This window comes from Pelophylax lessonae, assembly GCF_965119305.1.
Source record: "Pelophylax lessonae genome assembly, chromosome: 3".
Taxonomy (NCBI): Eukaryota; Metazoa; Chordata; class Amphibia; order Anura; family Ranidae; genus Pelophylax; species Pelophylax lessonae.
In genome coordinates this window covers 89,266,366-89,292,111 of record NC_138770.1, presented here as the reverse complement: position 1 = coordinate 89,292,111, position 25,746 = coordinate 89,266,366, and the positions used below count along the sequence as shown (strand labels likewise).

Sequence of the window (25,746 nt, the reverse complement as noted above, 5' to 3'; positions counted from 1 at the left end):
AGCAGCTGTCCGGGTGGCTGGTCTGAGATGATCTTGGAGGTGAAGATGCTGGATGTGGAGGTCCTGGGCTGGTGTGGTTACATGTGGTCTGCGGTTGTGAGGCCGGTTGGATGTACTGCCAAATTCTCTATAACGCCTTTGGAGACGGCTTATGGTAGAGAAATGAACATTTAATTCATGGGCAACATCTCTGGTGAACATTGCTGCAGTCAGCATGCCAATTGCACGCTCCCTCAAAACTTGTGACATCTGTGGCATTGTGCTGTGTGATAAAACTGCACATTTTAGAGTGGCCTTTTATTGTGGCCAGCCTAAGGCACACCTGTGCAATAATCATGCTGTCCAATCAGCACCTTGATATGCCACACCTGTGAGGTGGATGGATTATCTCGGCAAAGGAGAAGTGCTCCCTAACACAGATTTAGACAGATTTGTGAACAATATTTGAGAGAAATAGGCCTTTTGTGTACATAGAAAAAGTCTTGCAGCCCATTCACACTGATCCGACCTGGACCGCGACTTGTCAGCCTGACAAGTCGCGGTCCGTCGCGTCCCATAGTGTAGTACAGGACCGGTTCTAATAGGAGCGACACAAGTCGCTCCGACTTAGAAAAAAGGTCCTGTACTACTTTGGGGCGACCTGGAGTGACTTGCATAGACATTCATTTTATGAAGTCCGTGCGAGTCGCGCCAAAGTCACGCTGCACCCGACTTCACAGGTCGCCCCGAAGTCAGATCCGACCTAGTGTGAACGGGGTCTTAGATCTTTGATTTCAGCTCATGAAAAATGAGGGCAAAAACAAAAGTGTTGCATTTTTTATAATTTTGTTCAGTGTATTAATAAAAACAATCTATGAAAAGGAAAAACCACTAAAGTGGAACTCAACCCTCCTTTTCAGCCAAGAAAGCTGCCATCTTGGCCTCTGCTTGACTTTTACTACCATGATGCTGCACATGTGGTCAGATTTTATGGCTTTATCCATAGCGCCATATATATATGTGCTGCTGCGTTTGTGCTGAGAGCATGCTGCACAGTGCACTCCCAGCACAGAGAGCTGTTAGTGACAGTTCCGGGTCTCGTATTAATGATCAGGACCCGGGAGTCCCAGTTTCCGATCACCTGATCTCTACGATCACCTCTAAATGGCCTTTGAAAAGGGTACCTGCACTACTTTGATTCAACTTTTGATGCAACTTTGATCCAGAGAGTGTAAAGTTGGATCAAAGTCGCACTCTAAATCGCAATACCGGAAACTGAGACTAAAGCTCGTTTCCACTAGTTTGACTTGTCATGCGACTTTGGACATTCAAAGTTGCATGACAAGTCGCACCCCATTGATTTCGATAACACCCGTTCTCTATCTATGCGACTTTGAAAATCAGCAACTTTGAAAAGGTACCCAGGGGCGTACCTAGAGCATTTGGCACCCGGGGCGGATCCTATATCTGGCACCCCCCCCCCCCCGGCGTGCAGGCGACGAACCGCACATTGACCCGGCGACCAGGCCCCTCCTCCTCTGCAAAAACGGCGCCGATTGACCTGAGGCGCCAGACAGAAATACATGTAACTGGCAGTGGCATACTTACTGTGTGCTACTGCCAGTGGTGTCACTAGGGTTGGTGTCACCTGGTGCAGTAAACCATGGTGTCACTCCCCCCAAAATTTTTTTCCTGTTTTCTGAAAGCGTGCCAAAGATGCAGCATGCAAGACTTTTGGTGCGCTTTCAGAAAATGCAGAAAAAAAAAAAATCTATAGGACTGCAGTAATAACTGCGAGTAAAATGTAGGAAGACCCCCTTTACATTACACAGCCCCCGTACCCCTGGACCCCTTTACATTACACAGCCCGCCCATTGGAACCCTTTACATTACACAGCCCCCCCCCCTCATGGAACCCTTTTACATTACACAGCCCACACCCCCCTCATGGAAACCTTTATGTTACACAGCCCCCGCCCCCCATAAAACCTTTTACATTATACAGCCCCCATCCCCCAATAGAACCCCTTACATTACACAGCCCCCACCCCCCATGGAACCCTTCACATTACACAGCCCCTGCCCCCCAAAAGAACCCCTTACATTACACAGCCCCCACCCCCCCCCCATAGAACCCTTTACATGACACAGCCCTCGCCCCCCCCCCTCAACAGAACTCTTTACATTATACAGCCCCCCAATAGAACCCCTTTACAATACAAAGCCCCACCAATAGAACCCCTTTACAATACAAACCCCCCCCAATTGAACCCCTCTACAATGCAAACCCCCCTATAGAACCCCTTTACAATGAAGACCCCCCCCAATAGAACCCCTTTACAATGCAACCCCCCCCCAATAGAACCCCTCTACAATACAAACCCCCCTATAGAACCCCTTTTACAATGCAGACCCCCCTTTACAATGCAACCCCCCCAAATAGAACCCCTCTACAATGCAAACCCCCTATAGAACCCCTTTACAATGCAGACCCCCCCCAATAGAACCCCTTTACAATATAACCCCCCCAATAGTACCCCTTTACAATACAAACCCCCCCTCCAATAGAACCCTTTACAATACAAACCCCCCCCCATAGAACCCCTCTAAAATGCAGACCCCCCCCCAATAGAACCCCTTTACAATGCAGACAACTCCCCCCCTCCCAATAAAACCCCTCTACAATGCAGAAACCCCCCAATAGAATCCCTTTATAATGCAGACACCCCCCCCCCAATAGAACCCCTTTGCAATGTAGACAACCCCCCCCCAATAAAATCCCTCTATAATGCAGACACCCCCCAATAGAACCCCTTTACAATGTAGACAACCCCCCCTCCAATAAAACCCCTTTACAATGATGACCCCCCCATAAAACCCCTCTACAATGCAGACCCCCCCCCCCAATAAAACCCCTCTACAATGCAGACACCCCCCCCCCCCAATAGAACCCCTTTACAATGTAGACAACCCCCCCCAATAAAATCCCTCTATAATGCAGACACCCCCCAATAGAACCCCTTTACAATGTAGACAACCCCCCCCCTCCAATAAAACCCCTTTACAATGAAGACCCCCCCATAAAACCCCTCTACAATGAAGACCCCCCCCAATAAAACCCCTCTACAATGCAGACACCCCCCCCCCATAGAACCCCTTTACAATGTAGACAACCCCCCCCCCCCCAATAAAACCCCTCTATAATGCAGACACCCCCCCCCAATAAAACCCCTCTATAATGCAGACACCCCCCCCAATAGAACAACTTTAAAATACAAATCGCTATTCCCCCCCCCCCCCTCACCTTATGTAGAGCAGAGAGGGAGGAACTGTTCAAAGAGAATGGGAGAGAGGCTCACGAGCCCTGCATACACAGCGGTCAGCGGGAAATGCCGAAGTTAAATGTGCTTAGTAGTTAATGAGCCGTGATTGGTTGCTAGGCGGTCCTAGCAACCAATCGCCTTCTCATTATCTAGCACACTTAACTCCGGCATTTCCTGCAGTGTATGCAGGGCTCGTGAGCGAAGTGAGTCTCTCTCCCTTTCTCTGCTATACAGTTTCTCCTCCGGCGGCCGGCCCCGGGTGTCACCCTGGCGCTCGCTGACGCCCCCCTAATGTGTTGCACCCGGGGCGGACCGCCCCCCGCCCCCCCTATTGGTACGCCACTGAAGGTACCTGCACAACTTTGATGCAACTTTGATCCAGAGAGTGTAAAGTTGCATCAAAGTCGCAATCAAGTCACACTCTAGCCTAGTGGCTACGTTTCCACTAGTGCGACTCTTAAGTTGTGCAGATTTGATCCAACTTTACACTCTCTGGATCAAAGTCACACCAAAGTAGTGCAGTCACCTTTTTAAAGTCGCATAGATGGGAATGAATGCCATTAAAATTAATGGGCTGTGACTTGTCATGCAGCTTTGTGTGTCCAAAGTCGCATGACAAGTCACACTAGTGGAAACAGAGCCTAAAACTCATTACTCACATGTGTTGAGCAATATTGATCCTTCTAAACTTTCAAAAATGTTCCTTTGTACCTTTTTATTTCTTTCATATATTGTGCTTGATGAAGAGCATGGTATGCGCAAAACTGTACAGTAGCTGCTTATTTCACGTATTGTATGAAGAAAATTATTCTGTAAACCTTTTGCATTGGAGATCGTGTCCCTTCTCTTTTTTTCTATTGAAATTAGTGAATTATTGGGAGCCCACCACGACACCTCTCCTTGAAGTTACACAGATACAAGAGGAATTGCTCACCCAATTAGTGGATGTATACTGTGTGTGTGTGTGTGTAGATAGATAGATAGATACAGAGAGCTATATATATATATATATATTAATCTCTATCTATATCACTCCCTATATTGTCAAAAGTATTGGGACACCTGCCTTTACACGCACATGAACTTTTAATGACATCCTAATCTTAGTCCATAGGGTTCAATATTGAGTTGGCCCACCCTATGCAGCTATAACAGCCTCAACTCTTCTGGGAAGGCTGTCCACAAGGTTTAGGAGTGTGTCTATGGGAATGTTTGACCATTCTTCCAGAAGCGCATTTGTGATGTTTGGCACCAATGTTGGACGAAAAGGCCTGGCTTGTAGTCTCCGCTCTATTGCATCACAAAGGTGCTCTATCAGGTTGAGGTCAGGACGCTGTGTAGGTCAGTCAAGTTTCTCCACCCCAAACTCGCTCATCCATGTCTTTATGGACCTTGATTTGAGCACTGGTCCAAATCATTTGGTGGAGGGGGGGATTATGGTGTGGGGTTGTTTTTCAGGGGTTGTGCTTGGCCCCTTAGTTCCAGTGAAGGCGTCAGCATACCAAGACATTTTGGATAATTTTATGCTCCCAACTTTGTAGGAACAGTTTGAAGATGGCCCCTTCCTGTTCCATTATGACTTCCCACCAGTGCACGAATGAAGGCCCATAAAGACCTGGATAAGCAAGTTTGGGTTGGAGGAACTTGACTGGCCTGCCATTTTTCACCCCCTCAGCCGCTGCTACTCACTTTTACCAAATTCCTCTGCTGACCCATTGCTTTGTTGGAACTAAGAGTCCTAACCCTATGTAAGCTGCGTTTCACATAATGATGGAACTTCCAAAGAGTAAGTTCTGCCTGCTCTTTCCCATGTGACTAGGAATGAGTCACAGTCCTGGGTTCCATTCAAGCAGGGTTTGAGGATAGTGGTGATTATCATTGATCATGGCCATATTTGATCAATATCATTGCCAGAAAATGGTCAGTGATGTCTTTTGCTTACGTGGTGGGGGATCTTGGTGACATCAGTGGCTCCCAGGTGACATCCAGTGATGTCCCTGCTATCCCCAGCTCTTTGCATACATGATAGGAAACCCAGTGACACCAGAGGTTTCTAGAGATGCAACAAGTGCAAGCACCCATGGCTTCCTTGGAAACCAATGACAGCGGGAAACTGTCATAGGGTCAGTAGAAATACTGCTTCTATATATGCTGCTCCGCTCCCACCAAAGAGGGGGCTGGAGGAGCAAAATACTTGACCAGCCAAAGTTAACCAACCATCCATTGGCTCATCCCTACATGTGAATGTTTTCAGGTCTGGGGATTACAGCTCAAGCCCGAGCACTGCATCTTGGGGAGAGGCTTTATGATCTGTAGTGAGTGTGTGTGAGGGGGGGGGGGGGGTTCTTACAAAAAAAATTGTTTTAGCCTTGAATGTATTTATGAGAGAACACAATAAATAGGAAGCAAAACATTGGATTAAAAATTTGTGTTCAAATCTTAATGGCTAACTGCATTCAGGTTTAACCACTCATCCTCGGCGTGTGTGGATCACTGGGACAATTTCCAAAAAGTGTTCCATAGATATTACATGACGCCTGCACGGCTACATACTATAGAACGTAAGTGTTCCCCCTATGTGCTGGCGAGGCTGCCAGGAATCAAGTAACCTGCTTCACATATTCTGGAGTTGCCCAGTGGTCCAAGCACTCTGGCCAGAGGTTTTTAAATGGATGTCTCAATTATTGGAGGTGGTGTGTGTGCCCTCACCTGCTCTGGCATTACTGAGCTTGGAAATGGATGTTTACCTTCCCGGAATCCGGAGGGTGATGGCACACATCCTATTCGCTACCAGAATAGCTATTGCAGCTGGTATCAGGACAATATCCCCCCGGACAATATATCCCCCGTACAATATATCCCCCGTACAATATCCCCCCGGGACAATATCCCCCCCGAAAACATCCCCCCTGGACATAGGGTTAGGGTTAGAGGGGGGATATTGTCTAGGGAAGATATTGTCCGGGGGCATGTTGTCCAGGGGGGTTAATGTCCAGGGGGGATAATGTCCGGGGGGATATTGTCCTAGAATCATTGCAGCTAGTCTCTGTCTCTACTTTTTCCTCTTCCTCTCTTTCCCCTTTCTTTTCCGACCTCTCTTTCTTCTTCTCTCTTCCTGATTGTTTTGAGCCGAAGGGATCACCCTTTTGGTTTTAGATACTGATTGTCACGGTCACGATTTCCTATAATTGGGGTGTCTCTTTTTATGGTCTTCATGGTCTGACGATGATTTAAGAGGTGCCTTACATGAGATTTGGATCTGCACAGCCGGTTTTAGTACCTATGCTTTATTAGGAGTGTACCTGGACACAGCAGGTTCCCATTAGGGGTGCCAGAGATACTCCTCTTATTTTGTCTCGTTTTAGATTTCAATTTCCATGCCTGATCTCTTGTATTGCTCTCATATGTAACGGTCTTGTGACCTTCACCTCCTTTTAATGACTTTTGTTATACAGTTGTAGTCTATGTTTACTGTTCCTTTGTTGCCCCTTACGCAATCTAATGTGACCATTTGCTGTTGTATTATCTTTGTATATCTCAATAAAAATCTATTGAATGAGAATCATTGCAGCTAACTGGCGATCTACAATTCCTCCAAATTTAACGGCTATTAAACATAGAGTAACCATCCAATGTGAAATGGAAAAAATTCTTGCTTACAAAGACAGGAAAGCGGTCTCCTTCCATAATTATTGGAAGACTTGGCTTCACAGGTCCTCTAATGCATTGTAACACCTCTATTCTTAAAATTGAACTAGATGTTACTTCACCATAATGAGATCTAAATCATAATCCAGATTCTCGCTCTCGCTCTCTCTCTCGCCCTCTCTCTCTCGCCCTCTCTCTCTCGCCCCCCCCTCACCTATAATCTTGGTGTTAGGGCTCAGATTAGGGACCGTTTTACAGGTAGTGGCGACACCTGTAATCACAGGTTGACTTGGGTGGAGTCCAATCCCTAACAGTTTGTACCCAGTTGGGGTGAGGGGCCGGTCATCCACAGCGGCCGATCACTCCCTGTATCTGAGAGACTGAACCAGCAGACTGAACTGAGTTCCATCTAAAAGACAGGTACAACAATATCAGGTTTAACTTATACTGAAATGTTTGTCATATGTATACTCTATCCGATATGATTAATGGATGGAACGTCATCTATGTTATTGGTTTGTATTTCACATTGTTTTGTTATCTGGTAATTCTTTTCTTGAATAAAAATCTATTTTCAAAAAAAGAAAAAATTGGTGTTCAAGATAGTACTTTTTGCAGAGGAAGAATACCTGAATGTGTCAAAGTGTATAGAAATCCTATTATTCAATTTCTCTTATTTGTTCCCTTTTGGTCTACCATATTCTGTATATCATTGAAAGCATTTAGTTATATATTCATATCCACTGTTCCTCTGAATATAATTGGTTACCATTGTTCCTAATTTTTCCTTTAACCCTTGTTAATCCTTTCTGCATCATTTAGCTGATGCATTACAGTAATAAATTGAGAGGGTTCAGATGGACTTTACATTTTTGCTCTTCAAATATGTTGGTGTATTTTATGGCCCCAAGTTTTTTTAAGAGATATATTTCATGTTTTTTCTCCATTTTCAGCTTTCAAAGACCTATGGTTCAGTATTCAGCATTCAGATGGGAATGAAAAAAATGGTGGTGTTGACCGGGTATGAGGCTGTGAAGAATGCTCTGGTCGGGCACGCAGAGGAGTTTGGTGAACGGGCATATATCCCAATATTGGAAAAAATAGATAAAGGAATGGGTAAGAATGAATTTTAACTGTAGTATGGAAAAGGCTGAATAGACTGTTTCTAGTATTACAAAAAGCGACAAGTGTTTTTCGAGGTGAAAGTACATCTGAGCCCAAGTCAAGGACACTAAACTATTTTTAAATATTTTTAACAAGCAGTATAAGGGTTTGTTTTACACTTGCAGTGACCCCCGGAGAGGCTGCCACAATCTGCTCTTCATAGAAAATGGCTGAAATTTTAGTGCTTCTGTTGTCAAGATGAATTTCAAATAATGCCTATAGCTTCAGAGGTGACTTTGGCTTGTTTTTAAAGTGCTTTTACTTTTAGTTAAGACTATGTAAGTACTTTAGCATTCATGCTTCAAAAAATGTTACTATTTTTTTGTTTTATTTTGATAATTCCTGAAAACCATTTAATTTACTTGTATATCGCCTATATATTCTACACTGCTCAAAAAAATTATGGGACCGCTTTTTAATCGGAGTATAACATCAAGGGGGGAGTGGCCAGGCTGGGCAAGGTAGTGGAATAGCCTCACAGAGCTCCCGACTAATATCCTGCTACTGATCCTGACTCCGGTTGTTGGTCCAGACGATATAGCCAGAGTTAACCAACCATCATCTGCAGAGGCGGCTCTTTAATTAGGCAAATTAGGCAGTCGCCTAAGGCCTCGCGCTCACAAGGGCCTCACAGCCACCTAATTTGACTAGTTAAAGTGCCACCTCTGAGGCTGGCAGCAGGGATCTCCCTGCCATCAGCACAGTCCTGAGTCCCAGCATGTAAGAGGTACAGTCCGCTATCATTCGGGGGTGTGATCAGGAGCAGCTCACCGGGGGATGGGAACTCACTGACAGCGCCGGATCACAGCCAGATACTAGAGCCACTACGCTGACACTTCCCCACAGACAGGGAAGGAGAGAGAGCTGCTTCTGCTCCTCCTCCTCCTGCCCTCTCCACCTGTGCTTGCCCCGCCCACACTCCCTGGCAGATTTCTTCTCAGAGAAGATGATGTGTGGGCGGGAAGATTGAATACTGGTAAGAAGAGGAAAGATGGCGCCTCATCAATCCACTCCCTTCTGCCTCCCAGTGAGTACTCTAATGTAAGGGGCATGTCTCTCTTTCTCTCTTTCTCTCTTTCTCTTTTTCTCTCTTTCTCTTTTTCTCTCTTTCTCTCTTTCTCTCTTTCTCTTTTTCTCTTTTTCTCTTTTTCTCTCTTTCTCTTTTTCTCTCTCGACACAGGCAGGTAAGGGTCATAAAAAAAGATGCCCTCAGAGACATGCTCTACTATACACCAAAATCACAGGGGTGCAGATGCAAGGCTCCCCTGCGGCCTAGGAGGAAGAAGCCATCCCAGAGCAAGGGCCTGAGCTTGACACCATGTCTCTCCCTGACAGTGGTCAGCAGACAGGCACTGAAGATATGATAGAGGGAGAAGTACGACCTACCCTAAGTCAAATCTTACAAGCTGTACAGTATTGCACTGCTTCAGTTAACTCAGTCAAGGAGCGCTTAGGAGGGCTGCTGCGACAAGACCTCCAGAAGATAAAAGAAGGAACGACTGAAGGCCGCATCAGTGATCTTGAGGACAAAATATCTCCACAGATTGCTGAAACCCGTACAGCTGCCCACATAGCTTCTGCCACAAGTGACAAAACGGATGATATTGAAAATGATCTTAGACTAAACAATGTTCGCATAGTGGGGCTGCCAGAAAAGGTGGAGGGCCGTGACCCCACACAATTGATCCGACAAATTTTGGCTACTGGATCAATTCGGGAAATAAGCTCTTACCCCACTGTTCGCTGTTGAAAGGGCGCATCGTTTTCCTGCTAGGGCTCTCCCAGGCAACGCACCTAGGCCAGTCCTGGCACGCATACTACACTACCGCGACAAAATCTTAAGGCTAGCAAGGGAGAAATCTACCATACACTACAATGGCACCAGAGTCTCATTTTATATCTTTGATTCGGTGGCTCTGAAGGGCGCTGCCCTTTTTTTACCGGAGTCCCTAAATTTTTGCTATGTTTACCGATAAGCTCAAGTGGAGTCTGCCCCTCATAGGGGATTGGGAAAAGCTCTCTGCGAGATGCCCGCCACCAAATGTGAACGCACCTGATGGGTGAACGCACCTGATGGGTCTTATCTGTTGGAAAGCTTTGCCTGAAAGGCACCACTACAATGTATGGCTTTGTTTAATGGATACCCATAGCTGGGAAGAACGGTCTCTCAACCCTCTCGGCCGGGTTTTTTCTAGTCTTAATCTTTGGTATTTTTCATGGGACTTTTTATTTTCTGCACTTCCCGAGCTATCTTGTTCATTAACAATACTTACAAGGCCTAAGCAGGTACTTTAGTAGTATGAGATGATGATGCATCTCAGTTGCCACATTGCATAAGATTTTATCATTAGTCACATGATGGACATACTTAGGCTTACCAGGAATGTTAGGGGACTACACGACCCTTTAAAGAGGGTGATGGTGAGTACGGTCCTCCGTAAGTACCATCCTGCATTAATAGGCCTCCAAGAGACCCATCTCACACCAGAGACTCTTGGCTGTGTAAAATACTCCTGGGCACAAAAGATTTATCATGCCACGCATACTTCATACTCCAGAGGGGTGTGTGTCCTTGTACACAAATCTCTGGATTTTCATGAACTAGCTGCAATATCTGATTCGGAGGGGCGATTCCTATTTTATATTGTAAATTGTTCTCTTTTAATATGTATCATAGCTGTGGTATACAGTGCCTTGCGAAAGTATTCGGCCCCCTTGAACTTTTTAACCTTTTGCCACATTTCAGGCTTCAAACATAAAGATATAAAACTGTAATTTTTTGTGAAGAATCAACAAGTGGGACACAATCATGAAGTGGAACAAAATTTATTGGATATTTCAAACTTTTTTAACAAATAAAAAAACTTCAGCCCTCTTAAGTTAATACTTTGTAGCGCCACCTTTTGCTGCGATTACAGCTGTAAGTCGCTTGGGGTATGTCCTATCAGTTTTGCACATAGAGAGACTGAAATTTTGGCCAATTCCTCCTTGCAAAACAGCTCAAGCTCAGTGAGGTTGGATGGAGAGCGTTTGTGAACAGAAGTTTTCAGTTCTTTCCACAGATTCTCGATTGGATTCAGGTCTGGACTTTGACTTGCCCATTCTAACACCTGGATATGTTTATTTGTGAACCATTCCATTGTAGATTTTGCTTTATGTTTTGGATCATTGTCTTGTTGGAAGACAAATCTCCGTCCCAGTCTCAGGTCTTTTGCAGACTCCATCAGGTTTTCTTCCAGAATGGTCCTGTATTTGGCTCCATCCTTCTTCCCATCAATTTTAACCATCTTCCCTGTCCCTACTGAAGAAAAGCAGGCCCAAACCATGATGCTGCCACCACCATGTTTGACAGTGGGGATGGTGTGTTCAGGGTGATGAGCTGTGTTGCTTTTATGCCAAACATAACATTTTGCATTGTTGCCAAAAAGTTTGATTTTGGTATCATCTGACCAGAGCACCTTCTTCCACATGTTTGGTGTGTCTCCCAGGTGGCTTGTGGCAAACTTTAAATGACACTTTTTATGGATATCTTTAAGAAATGACTTTCTTCTTGCCACTGTTCCATAAAGGCCAGATTTGTGCAGTATACGACTGATTGTTGTCCTATGGACAGAGTCTCCCACCTCAGCTGTAGATCTCTGCATCCAGAGTGATCATGGGCCTCTTGGCTGCATCTCTGATCAGTCTTCTACTTGTATAAGATGAAATTTTACAGGGACGGCCAGGTCTTCGTAGATTTGCAGTGGTCTGATACTCCTTCCATTTTAATATTATTGCTTGCACAGTGCTCCTTGTGATGTTTAAAGCTTGGGAAATCTTTTTGTATCCAAATCCGGCTTAAAACCTCTCCACAACAGTATCTCGGACCTGCCTGGTGTGTTCCTTGTTCTTCACGATGCTCTCTGCGCTTTAAACGGACCTCTGAGACTATCACAGTGCAGGTGCATTTATACGGAGACTTGATTACACACAGGTGGATTCTATTTATTATCATTAGCCATTTAGGTCAACATTGGATCATTCAGAGATCCTCACTGAACTTCTGGAAAGAGTTTGCTGCACTGAAAGTAAAGGGGCTGAATAATTTTGCATGCCCAATTTTTCAGTTTTTTATTTGTTAAAGTTTGACATATCCAATAAATTTTGTTCCACTTCATGATTGTGTCCCACTTGTTGTTTTTTCACAAAAAAAATGACAGTTTTATATCTTTAAGTTTGAAGCCTTAAATGTGGCAAAAGGTCGAAAAGTTCAAGGGGGCCGAATACTTTCGCAAGGCACTGTACATACCTCCAACCTTTTACATTTCAGAGCTGTGGGACCTTGGTATTCACTTTAGATAAGCCTGATATTCCAACCTTTTGTCCTGGGTGATAATGTCCTAAATCCTGCCCTAGACAGACCCCCCCCCCCCCCCCCCCCCACACAAGTTTAGGTTCCTCACAACAGTCCACTGCTACGATTTATGGAGGAAAGTACCCTGTAACTGTCCCAATTCTCCTGTTATTCTAAGACATATGGGTCACTGTCCCATCTAGATCTTTTTGCCTTGGTCAGCTCAATCGATTTGGGCTGGTTTAGAAAATACTGTATGCTCCTAAAGAGGGGTTCGTTTTATTGTATAATAATCCCCAGGCTGCTATCCGGGAGGGTGTCAGGACCTCACAGGTATTTTCACTGGGTAGGGGTACTAGGCAGGGGTGCCCTCTCTCCTCCCTCCTATTTGCCTTTGTAATAGAACCCCTGGTGGCTAAAATTAGGACCAGTTTTCTGGTTGAGGGCTTTAAATATGGTGCACTCCATGAAAAAATCACATTGTATGCAGATGACATGCTGCTTTTGATGGGGAAACACAGGCTCCTCTTTGCAAGCTGTAATTAACATAGTCACTGAATTTGGCATTTATTCAGGCCTGACTATTAACTGCACCAATTCAGCCCTGTTGCCGCTAGATGGAGCTGCTCTTGGCCCCCAGTTATCGTCTTTCTGCCCAGTGCCTATAGTGGGACAGTTCAGATGTTTGGGAATCGTAGTCTCAGCTGAGATTGTGGACTATTGCCGTTTGAACATATTTCCCCTCCTGTCACGGTTTAGGGATAAGGTGAAGTTGTGGTCTAAACTACTGTTGTCCGTGTCGGGTAGAGGTAATTCAGCAAAAATTATCTTAATGCCCAAACTGCTCTATTTCCTCCACAATACAAATGTGGTTATACCCCTCAAAATATTTGAGTGGTAAATTCCATATTCCGTTTGCTACTATGGAAATCGGGTCCTGCTAAAGTCAGGCTGGAGAAATTCCAGAGGTCTAAGGATACTGGGGGCCTTTCTTTCCCAAACCACTGGCTGTACTATCTGGCAGCCCAGCTGCAGCAGCTGCTAAATGGCATGAATGATGTATCGGCCAAGGGGGAAACACACACTGATGCCACATTAGCTGTGGCGTTATACTGTGTAGAAGCTCAGACTCTCCTGGAAGCCCTTGAGGCCCAGCTCTTAAAGTCCAACAAAAGTTACCCCACATATAGACCAATATATAAGATTTGGTTAGAAGAAAAATAACTACAAAGAGTGTCAGGATTTACTAGTTACAGCCCCATCTGGAATAACAATACCGGGAACTGGCAACGCTGCAGTGTGCGGCCCGGTGGCTAGCATATGGTGTTAATCACCTCTGTCACATTTTAAGCAATGGCAGGCTGCTCCCATTTGCCCAGATGCAAGCCAGATATGGATTGTCAAACAAAATGTACTCCCCCCCCCCCCCCCCCCACCTTCAATTGCTGCACGCCATTAAAGCGCAAGCATCCTTAGAGCAGGCGGGGTTATCTCCCACTCCCCTTTTCAATATAATGCAGCAATCCACATCCCCTAAAGGGTTCAAAGGTGCTATGTGATGCTGCTGCCAGAGTACCTGCAGAATTCTCCCAGTACAACTATGGAAAAATGGGTGGAGAATGTGGGTGATATAGATGGGGATAAGTGGTCGGAGGCCCTGGAGTCTGTCCACGGGTGTTCTTTAAATGTAACTAAAAGACTGTCCCAAATACATATATATATTATTGTGGGTTCATCATACCCCACTGAAATTGTTTACACTTGGATTCCACCCAGACCCATTGTGTACGAGATGCAAGGGAGCTAAGGGGGACCTGATGCATCTCCTTTGGCGGTGCCCAAAGTTGCCCTGCTTTTGGACTGGCAAACCCCATTAAGAATACTTTTCAAGTAACCATCTCTCTTGACCCCTAATCCTTGCTTGTTGGGTATACTGGATTAGGTTATAACAGACCTATATGTCAGAGAGGCGGTGTCCAGAGCACTGTTCCAAGCTGGAAAGCTGATCTTACAACATTGGATCTCTTAAACCTCTCCAACTTTAGAGATGTGGTTAGCCAACATGGGATTAACTTTGAGATATGAGCGCTTGATATATCAATATAGAGGCAGCCCGATCCAGTTCAATAGGATCTGGGATGCTGGCTAGCTACCCCTGGCTTGGCTCCATTGGACCTGATTCTTGATAGGCTATTAACTTAAAGTAGGAACCCTTGGAGTGAGTTTATTTTAAAGTACTGGTGAAGAGATATGATGAGAATGTCTTCTTAAACCTTCTCAAACCATACCTGAGCATACACTGTGAGATATATTGACTAATCACATCTCCGGTTCAACTGTTTTTTTTTTTTTTAACCTGCTTTGTCTTTGTACAAGAAAATATTCTACTTTGTATTCTGTGAAAGTATTGTATACTGTAATACTTCAGGATGTGCATTGTTTATTGTACTGTTAAAAGTTGTTCATGAACTTTATTCAGATTTAAAAAAAAAAAAAAGAGTATAGCGCCAAGTCAATTAAACTCATGGAATATTGATCTGGTCAATTAAGTATGACCCCCCCCCCCCCCCCCCAAGACAGGAATGGTTTTACAGGTGAAGTCCACTAACCTTCTTCTTTTTTTCCCCACTGCTCTTTTATGACTGTGTTTCACTAGTTTTTTATTTGGCTAGTGTGTGTGTGTGTGTGTGTGTATATATGTATGTGTGTGTATATGTGTGTGTATGTATATATATATGTGTATATATATATATATATAATATATATATAGTGACGGTGTTCACCATCACTGGAATTTGGAATTTAAGGACAGATGGGTGATGGTTTGAACTGCTTCATATTTGTCAGCAAGGTCATTTGTTCCCATTTGCCATGAGGTCTCTGGCCAGGAAGTACAACTCCTAATATGGTCATTCCAGGAAGTTCAATGTGGAGACGGACTGTCTAAACAATGTTGCTTTTGTCTGAGGTGGCTTTCCATTCACCTATTGTCGGGTGTGCTAATGAACTCACCTGCTGTCTGCTAAGAAAAGAATTAGCCGCACATCCAGGGATTCCAAAAGTAATGATTAAGCACAAGATGTATGTGTGAAACGCGTCTATGAGACTTCATGCTGGTGTCTTTTGGTGTCATCATTTGCAACTTTTTGGAAATAAAGGTATTTGAAACCTATTGGAATCCCTGGATGTGCGGCTAATTCTTTTCCTACAAGTGTTCCCACGGAGGCGGGCCGGGGCCAGCACTCTATTGGATATCCTATCTCCTGGCAATCACCACACACTATACACCTGGAGCAGCGTCTTTCCTTTCTTCAGTATGCTGTCTGCTAAGGGATGTATTGACACTCAGAGTAATGTGTATTGGGGGCTTGTTAGGGAACCATTGTTCTGTGTCTGGCTATTGTGTACATTGATCGCCCCCTGGGGCTTCTGTCTCATTACACATAACAGTCCTTCTACTCAAGTTATCTGACCAATCCCTACTGACTCATTTTCAAGTCCTCATTTGCATGGCAAAAGGAGGACCTGAAGGGGAACTGCAGGTACTTTACAATTGACCAATAGGAGGGCGGTTGTTGGGGGCAGGATGTTCCAAATTCTGTATAAAAGTGTGCTATGTTCTTCCAATAAATTGTCTTCCTGTTTGAACTTGCATACAGCCTGCCTGGTGTATGTTCTAATGGATTCCGGACGGCACATAGTAGTTCGGATCACAGATCCTTGGTTGACCGAACCATCAGACGTTGCGATCTGCAAGCTGATTCACTAGAAACAGAGGAGTGTCGAGAGTGGAAGCGAGCGAGCGAGCAATGGTCTAGTCACACATGCATGCATACACACAGTGCCTTGCAAAAGTATTCGGCCCCCTTGAGCTTTGCAACCTTTTGCCACATTTCAGACTTCAAACCTAAAGATATAAAACTGTAATTTTTTGTGAAGAATCAACAACAAGTGGGACACAATCATGAAGTGGAACGAAATTTATTGGATATTTCAACTTTAACAAATAAAAAACTGAAAAATTGGGCGTGCAAAATTATTCAGCCCCTTTTACTTTCAGTGCAGCAAACTCTCTCCAGAAGTTCAGTGAGGATCTCTGAATGATCCAATGTTGACCTAAATGACTAATGATGATAAATAGAATCCACTTGTGTGTAATCAAGTCTTCGTATAAATGCACCTGCACTGTGATAGTCTCAGATGTCCGTTTAAAGCGCAGAGAGCATCGTGAAGAACAAGGAACACACCAGGCAGGTCCGAGATACTGTTGAGAAGTTTAAAGCCGGATTTGGATACAAAAAGGTTTCCCAAGCTTTAAAAATCCCAAGGAGCACTGTGCAAGCGATAATATTGAAATGGAAGGAGTATCAGACCACTGCAAATCTACGAAGTCCTGGCCGTCCCTCTAAACTTTCAGCTCCTACAAGGAGAAGACTGATCAGAGATGCAGCCAAGAGGCCCATGATCACTGTGGATGAACAGCAGAGATCTACAGCTGAGGTGGGAGACTCTGTCCATAGGACAACAATCAGTCGTATACTGCACAAATCTGGCCTTTATGGAAGAGTGGCAGGAAGAAAGCCATTTCCTAAAGATATCCATAAAAAGTGTCGTTTAAAGTTTGCCACAAGCCACCTGGGAGACACACCAAACATGTGGAAGAAGGTGCTCTGGCCAGATGAAACTAAAATCGAACTGTTTGGCAACAATGCAAAATGTTATGTTTGGCGTAAAAAGCAACACAGCTCATCACCCTGAACACACCATCCCCACTGTCAAACATGGTGGTGGCAGCATCATGGTTTGGGCCTGCTTTTTTTTCAGCGGGGACAGGGAAGATGGTTAAAATTGATGGGAAGATGGATGGAGCCAAATACAGGACCATTCTGGAAGAAAATCTGATGGAGTCTGCAAAAGACCTGAGACTGGGACAGAGATTTGTCTTCCAACAAGACAATGATCCAAAACGTAAAACAAAATCTACAATGGAATGGTTCACAAATAAACATATCCAGGTGTTAGAATGGGCAAGTCAAAGTCCAGACCTGAATCCAATTGAGAATCTGTGGAAAGAACTGAAAACTGCTGTTCACAAACGCTCTCCATCCAACCTCACTGAGCTCGAGCTGTTTTGCAAGGAGGAATGGGCAAAAATTTCAGTCTCTCGATGTGCAAAACTGATAGAGACATACCCCAAGCGACTTACAGCTGTAATCGCAGCAAAAGGTGGTGCTACAAAGTATTAACTTAAGGGAGCTGAATAATTTTGCACGCCCAATTTTTCAGTTTTTTATTTGTTAAAAAAGTTTGAAATGTCCAATAAATTTAGTTCCACTTCATGATTGTGTCCCACTTGTTGTTGATTCTTCACAAAAAATTACAGTTTTATATCTTTGTTTGAAGCCTGAAATGTGGCAAAAGGTCGCACAGTTCAAGGGGGCCGAATACTTTCGCAAGGCACTGTGTGTGTGTGTGTGTATATATATATATATATATATATATATATATATATATATATATATATATATATATATATATATATATAAATAAATATATATATAAATAAATATATATATAAATATATAAATATGTGTGTGTGTGTGTGTATGTGTATATGTGTATGTGTGTGTGTGTGTGTGTATATATATATATATATATATATATATATATATATACACACACATAGTTTACCAAACATAGTTACCAAACATTGACAGTTTAGGTCAATGTTTGGAATTAGGGACATGTAATGGAATATTTTTTTACTTGTATACAGCACTAAAGACCCCATACTAAGAGCTAGAGGTAGAATAAAGGAACATTTTAATGTGCTCAATGTCTTTTCCCTAGGTATCATTTTTTCACATGGCGAAAACTGGAAGGCCATGAGAAGATTTACCATCAGCACATTGCGTGATTTTGGCATGGGAAAAAGTACTATAGAAGACAGGATTCTGGAAGAAAGCGATCATTTGGTACAGAGGTTCCAGACCTTTCAAGGTGTAGCCTAATGAATGACACTTAGTGGACTATTTAAAACCCTTTTTTTCATGTTTTCTTCTTCACAGTTTGTCCTGCATTGCCACTATCTTTCATGTTTTAATCCTGTTTTTTTTTTTTATAAAGCGCAAACATTTAGCATTGTGAATGTGTTCTGTATAAAGATACTAAATGCTAAAATTCGAAATACTAAAAAAAAAAAAAAGAGTGGAACGTGAGGTTTCTGCATTGGGAGCGCTGTACATTTATTCACCCCCAACACATAAAAACACATTTGTCTATTCTAAAATGTAACACTAACCTTACCCTAAAAAAAAAATATATATATATATGCACTGCCACAAATTAAATATATGAGGCTGCCTTTGCCAGACTCCTTTTGATTACATGTTAGCCACATGGTTATTTGTGGTTTCAAAATATTTGAGTTACTGGGGACAACGGTAAAAACTAGTGCCAAACCATGGTACTAACCAAGAAAAAATTGTGGTAGGGGAGACAGCGGCATTATTAAACAGACTTTTGTTGGCACCTCCCCCAATAAGCAAAAATTGTGTGTAGAGGGTAAAGGCTTGTGCAGGTCTGCAAAACGAAGTAATGCAGGCCAACCACAGAACCTGGGGGTTTAAATGTGCCACATATACTATAAGATATTTCCACACTTCCAGACAATGTTTAAAAAAAATAGTACAAATTTTATGAATTTTTGTTTACAAAATTATAAACGAAGAAGAAGGACATACATATACAGTACAAGAACAATGTGTGAACAATGCAAATAGTATATTAGTTACAATCCAGGAAGCCCAATGGATGGGACTGTACAATCAAACAGGGAGCTGGAACTACGCGTTTTGATTGTAGAGTCCCATCCACTGGGCTTCCTGGATTGTAACTAATATACTATTTGCATTGTTCACACATTGTTCTTGTACTGTATATGTATGTCCTTCTTCTTCGTTTATAATTTTGTAAACAAAAATTAATAAAATTTGTACTTTATTTTTTTTAAACATTGTCTGGAAGTGTGGAAATATCTTATAGTATATGTGGCACATTTAAACCCCCAGGTTCTGTGGTTGGCCTGCATTACTTTGTTTTGCAGACCTGCACAAGCCTTTACCCTCTACACACAAATGGTACTAACCAACTTCTAACCCAAATTAGAAAAAAAAAAAAACTTTTCTATAACAGTCCCTGTTTTGTCAAACTGGCCAGTGAATCATGAAAAAAAAAGTTGTCTGGCAAAGTTAGGGCCTTTGAAGAAGAGTTCCCAGCAGAGAACAGATTACCTTGTATAAATGTAGTCTCCCACAAGACCTAGGGCATCCTCTTCAGGGTCTACAGCCTGAGTCAGTAAATGTCCACTTCAAGTCAGACAGGGATAGAAGTTGCTGATTAACCTTCTCAGTCCTTATTTTCCTTCCTTTATGTAGCACTACCCCCATAGGAGTTGCTTATGTCAGGGTTTTCCACTGTTACTCGGCCAGTCACACAGCGTTTCCTTCTTTCTTTCGGACACAGAAATCAGTTTTTGGCTTGGTTTTTGTAGTTTTATTAGGGGATAATATCTTGGATGGGGTAAGGGATTATGGGATGCCCAGTGTGACAACAACAATAATTCAGGGACACTTCCTCCCTATTTACAGACTCCTCTTCTTTCTTCCACCTGTGTAAACTTGGTTCCTCTTTGTACAGTTTCTGCTGACTCACTCCTGATAGAACGAACATTCTGTTGTTAGTTCAACAACAGCCCATAACAGGCAGGAACTCTTAGTCCCTTGGCAAAGTAGCACAAATGGATTGAACAGCATATCCCATCTCCTTCAGTTTCCCTGTGTCCACTGATCCCAGATCTACTGCTTGCAGAAAATGCTAGCCCATCTGGCTGCCTCCAACCACACCTGGCTTCTTTGCTTTTCCCAGTCCTCCTGACTGACCCACTTGGAGATTCCCCAGGGCAAGTTTTGATGAAGACTTGGCACAATGCTATCTTCAAGAGAACGCTGCTACAGCTGGCAGTCTCTCTCCTTGTCTGTCTCCTTTCTCTCTTTGCTGCCTCTCCGCTTAGGGTCCCTCTAACTGCCTCCTGTGTTGAGATCCTTCCAGGTCAGCCTCCTAAGCTCCAGCCCCTGGTAACCCCCCCCCCCCCCTCCCTGACGGCCTCCATCAGCATTGCTTCTCCAACTTCCACCTGACTCCCCTGCTAGCATGGCTCATGCCTATTTAAAGGCTCTTTAGTTCCCTGCCAGGCCCCCAATCTGGGATTGACTAAATGCCCCTAAATATTCAAGGCAACCCTTCCTAGCCTCCCCCCACTATATTCCAGAATGTTCGCCAACATTCTAGAAATGGGGAGGCACCAGAGAGCTACCAGGCTGACTCATCCATCCCTAGCCTCTAATAACCCTGACTCTGATTCAGTGACTCAGGTTTATCCCTGGGCCAGACTATAGTTTGCCTACTCTCACTTCTAGTAGCACACACTAGAGGGAGCTACACTTACAAGTGGTGAGAGTGCTGAGCTACAGTCTGATCTCACCAGGCATACAATTCACACCCTCCCAGGTCTGCTATAGCAGGGATCCAGTTATCCAACAGCAGTAGTAGTAGTAGTAGCATCAGTAACTCAGTCTCTTTCCCACACACCTGCTTGGTCTTCTTGTTTCAAGACTGTTTTCTCTCCTTTTTTTTCAGCCACCTCCTGACCACACTTCTCCTTGCTCCATTGCATCACATTACCATGTGGTCTTCTTAAAGATGGCTGCTGCACGTCTGCATTATTTAAATATTACGTTTAACCCTCTCCAATGCAGAAGGATAATACAGTTCCACAGCAGTTATTAGCTACAGTCCAGGTTACACACATACATTAATTCAGCAAGCTTTCAGATAAGGTAAAGCTGCACTGAATAACATAAAACACTCATATTCCACCTTTTATTAGATTGAAGCCCCTTAGTGTGCAATAATGACTGGAGGGGATAGTGATACGTATACCAATTTTAATCAGATTTTTTTTTCACTGGAGTCCCCATGGCACTCAATGGCTTTACCACTATAAACAGCTCACACATTACAGCTCAGCCTTAGGACCAAGCTGCCCTATAAAGATACAGATAATCATTAATATTAACATTTTGCTTTCCATTTGTAGGAAAACCCTTTGACAATTCTGTGAGTATAAACGCTGCAGTTGGAAACATCATTGTGTCTATTGCCCTTGGACATCGCATGGATTATGAGGACCCCACCTTTCTAAGACTTTTGAAGCTAACAAATGAGAACGTTCGACTTGCTGGAACACCAATGATTTCAGTAATCTCATTCTAGTAACTTTATATATGTGAGATGAAATGCAAAAGTAAAGACTTTACACGTTAAAGTGGTTCTAAAGGCAGAAGGTTTTTTTTTATCTTATTGCATTCTATGCATTAAGATAAAAAACCTTCTGTGCAGCATCCTCCCAAGTCCCCGTAATACTTACCTAAGCTCCCTCTCAATCCAGCGAGGTCACAAAGTCCGGGGACTCTTCCTCCTGATTGGCTGAGACACAGCAGCGGACGACATTGGCTCCCGCTGCTGTCAATCAGTCAGCGAGCTAATGAGGAGAGAGCAGGGGCAGTGACAATCCGAGGCTCCGTGTCTGAATTGACACACAGAGCAGCAGCTCAGCTCGGATGCCCCCATAGCAAGCTGCTTACTATGGGGGCACCCATCAGGAGGGAGAGGCCAGGAGCGCCAGTGAGGGACCCAAGAAAAGGAGGATCTGGGCTGTTCTGTGCAAAACCAACTGCACAGAGGAGGTAAATATCACATTTGTTATTTAAAAAAAAAAAATCAGACTTTCGTATAACTTTAACCACTTAAGCCCCGGAAGATTTTACCCCCTTCCTGACTAGGGGGTATTTTGCGATTCGGCACTGCGTGACTTTAACGGACAATTGCGCGGTCGTGCGATGCCGTACCTAAACTAATTTGACGTCCTATTTTCCCACAAACGGAGCTTTCTTTTGGTGGTATTTGATCACCTGTGCGATTTTTTTTTTTTTTTTTTTTTTTTTGATCATGCGCTATAAACAAAAAAGAGCGACAATTTTGCAAAAATAACAATATTTTTCACATTTTTTTTATATGAAATTCCCCCCCAAAAAAATGTAAAAATCTAAATTTTTTAACATTTTCGGACAATTTGTTTTATGCTACATATGTTTGGTAAAAAAAAATCGCAAAAAGCGTATTTTGATTGGTTTGCGCAAAAGTTATCGCATTTACTAACAAAGGGAAAGATTTTTGTTGGTTTTTTTTTTTTTTTTTTTTTTTTTAACGTGTAATGGCGGCGATCTGCGATTTTTTTTTTTTTTTTTTGCGGTACTGCGACATTGCGGTGGACAGATCGGACCCTTGACTGACATTTTTGACACTTTTGGGGTTACCAGTGACATTTCTACAGTAATCAGTGCTATACATATGCACTGTTACTGTAAAAATACACTGGTAGCGAAGGGGCTAACTTTATTTGGGAGGGAGGGGCTGTGTGTGTCCCTAGGGGCGTGCTTTCTACTGTGATTGGCTGTGGCTTGAGCTGTAAGGACACTGATCAACGGATCTACATAGTAGATCCGTGTGATCAGTGTTTTTACACAGGGGAGAATGACAGGTGGCTTGTTTACACAAGCCGCCTGACTTTCTCCCTCTCCCCCGACGATCGCCGAGTGACCGGCGGACATCGGGTCCGCCAGTCACACGCGCGGGGCGGTCCGTGCCTCCGCGGGCGCGCGCTCGCTCCCCAGACCCTCCCAGGCTAGTGACGTTAATTAACGTCACTCTGCCTGGCCGGGGCTGACCGCCGCAGTAAATCTACTTGCGGCGGTCGGCAAGCGGTTAAAGGGTAACTCCACTTTCTTGGGGAAAAAAGTCAGCAAATAAAGAAAAAACAATATAGCGTATACAATTGCGACACAAATCACATTGTAATTGAATGTTATTAAATATTACCTTTCCTTTTCAATCTGCAGCCGCTGTAATTTTCTGAAAATGCAATGCAATATGGCTACCTGGAGCTGTTCTGTACACAGAATGTATACTGACCACACCCCCAGAGACATAATTTCCTGCTTGTATGATTGGCTCACCACTTTTCCCAGAAGTCTGCACTAAGATACAAGTCAGATTTCTGGCATCCCCTGCAACAAAAATGTCATTTTTGGTGAGATACACCCAATATGAACACGTCTAAAGGGATGCAGGCCCAGCTTTCCTCATTAAAGCCCTGCAGCTGCCACAGCTGATAGATAATTATGAAACCCCTCCCTTTAGACTCACTCAGCACAGAGGAACAAACAGGGATTTCTTCAGAATAACAAACGGTAGTAATCTGCAACAATTTGTTAAAATCCCTGCAATGTACAGAGATCACCGGAGGGGAATGTTTTTTTCCTCAACAAAAGTGGAGTTAAACTTTAAAACTGAGATACATACACCTGTCTGAAGTGTCCATTAATTATTTGACCTTTGGAAGATTTACCCCCCTTCATGACCAGGCCACTTTATGCTATACAGCACTGCGGTACTTTAACTGACAATAGCACAAACATTTTTGTATATTTTTTTTTCCCACAAATAGAGCTTTCTTAGGTATTTGACCACCACTGCTTTTTTTTTTTCTTTTTTTTTGTTTGTTTTTTGCACTATAAACAAAAAAAAGCCTGACAATTTTGAAAGAAAAAAAATATTTTTTACTTTTCTTCTATAGAACACATCCAATAAAAAAAATTACAAATTTAATTTCTTCACAAATTAAGGCTAATATGTATTCTGCTACATGTTTTTGGTAAAAAATCGCAATAAGCATATATTGATTGGTTTATGCGCATGTTGTAGTGTCTACAAGCTATGAGATATATACTTTGAATTTCTCTTTTTCCTTTTTTTTTTTTATACTAGTAATGGTGGCGATCAGAGACTTGTAGCGGGACTATGATATTGCCGCAGACAATCGCACACTAACTGACACTTTGCAGGAACCAGTGACACTTATATAGTGATCAGTGCTAAAAATGTGCACTATCCCTGCACTAATGAAATTGACTGGGAAGGGGTTAAACAGCTAGACGATCAAAGGGTTAACTGTGTACCTAGCCAGTGTTTGTGGTTATGTGTGCTGCTTTTAATAGGGAAAGAGAGGGATTTGAGTCCCTGAATACAGAATCCATCCACCCCACCCTGAATGGAACTCTGCCTTGTTTACATAGGCAGAGCTCCGTTCTGAGTCTTTGCCCGACGATCTCCAGGTGCTGGCAGACCTTGAGTGCCCCCACAGATCGGCTTCTGCTGTGAATATTCACAGCAGAAGTGGCGCGCCCCCCTGCAGGCGGAAGTGCGGGATCACATACGGTGTATATATATATATACGTGATTCGGCGAACAGCTGCCGCCCTGTAGCAGTAAAGCTGCTATAGGGCGGTCAGCAAGTGGTTTAGAAACTGGCCTAAATGGAAAGAAGCTTCATAGACTGATGTTTAACCACTTTACCACTAGAGGATTTTGCTGTCTTACGTCTGGGCCACTTTTTGCGATTCGGCGCTGTGCGAATTTAACTGACAATTGCGCGGTCGTGCGACGCCATACCCAAACGAAATTTACGTCCTTTTTTTCCCCACAAACAGAGCTTTCTTTTGGTGGTATTTGATCACCTTTGCGATTTTTACTTTTTGCGCTATAAACAAAAAAAGAGCGTAAATTTTGAAAAAACAACAATATTTTTCACATTTTTTTATATGAAATTCCCCCCCCAAAAAATTTAAAAATCAAATTTTTTTTAAAATTTTTGGCCAATTTGTTTTCTGCTACCTATGTTTGGTAAAAAAAATCACAATAAGCGTATTTTGATTGGTTTACGCAAAAGTTATTGCGTTTACTAACTAAGGGGAAAGATTTCTGTCATTTTTGGTGTTTTTTTTTTTTAACGAGTAATGGCGGCGATCTGCGATTTTTTTTTTTTTTTTTTTTTTATTTTTTTTTTTTTTTTTTGCGGGACTGCGACATTGCGGCGGACAGATCGGACCCTTGACTGACATTTTTGACACTTTTGGGGTTACCAGTGACATTACTGCAGTAATAAGTGCTATATATATATATATATATATATATATATATATATATGCACTGTTACTGTAAAAATGACACTGGCAGGGAAGGGGTTAATTTTATTGGAGAGGGAGGGGTTAATGTATGCCTGGTGCTTACTGACGTGTGTGGGGGGAGGTGACTGTGTGACACAGGGACAGATACATCTAT

The 25,746-nt window shown here is 43.2% G+C and overlaps 1 protein-coding gene across 1 annotated transcript in view; it reads left to right on the top strand.

Moving 5' to 3' along the window:
• LOC309550378 (uncharacterized protein) overlaps positions 1-25,746 on the top strand; it is a gene marked incomplete at its 3' end in the record, with an annotated part of 165,208 nt that overhangs the window by 15,677 nt on the left and 123,785 nt on the right. Inside the window, exons 2-4 of the mRNA XM_082250773.1 lie at positions 7,904-8,066; positions 18,298-18,447; positions 21,605-21,765. Of these exons, the coding sequence (XP_082106899.1) occupies positions 7,904-8,066; positions 18,298-18,447; positions 21,605-21,765 (474 nt within the window). The remainder of the gene's footprint in view (positions 1-7,903; positions 8,067-18,297; positions 18,448-21,604; positions 21,766-25,746) is intronic.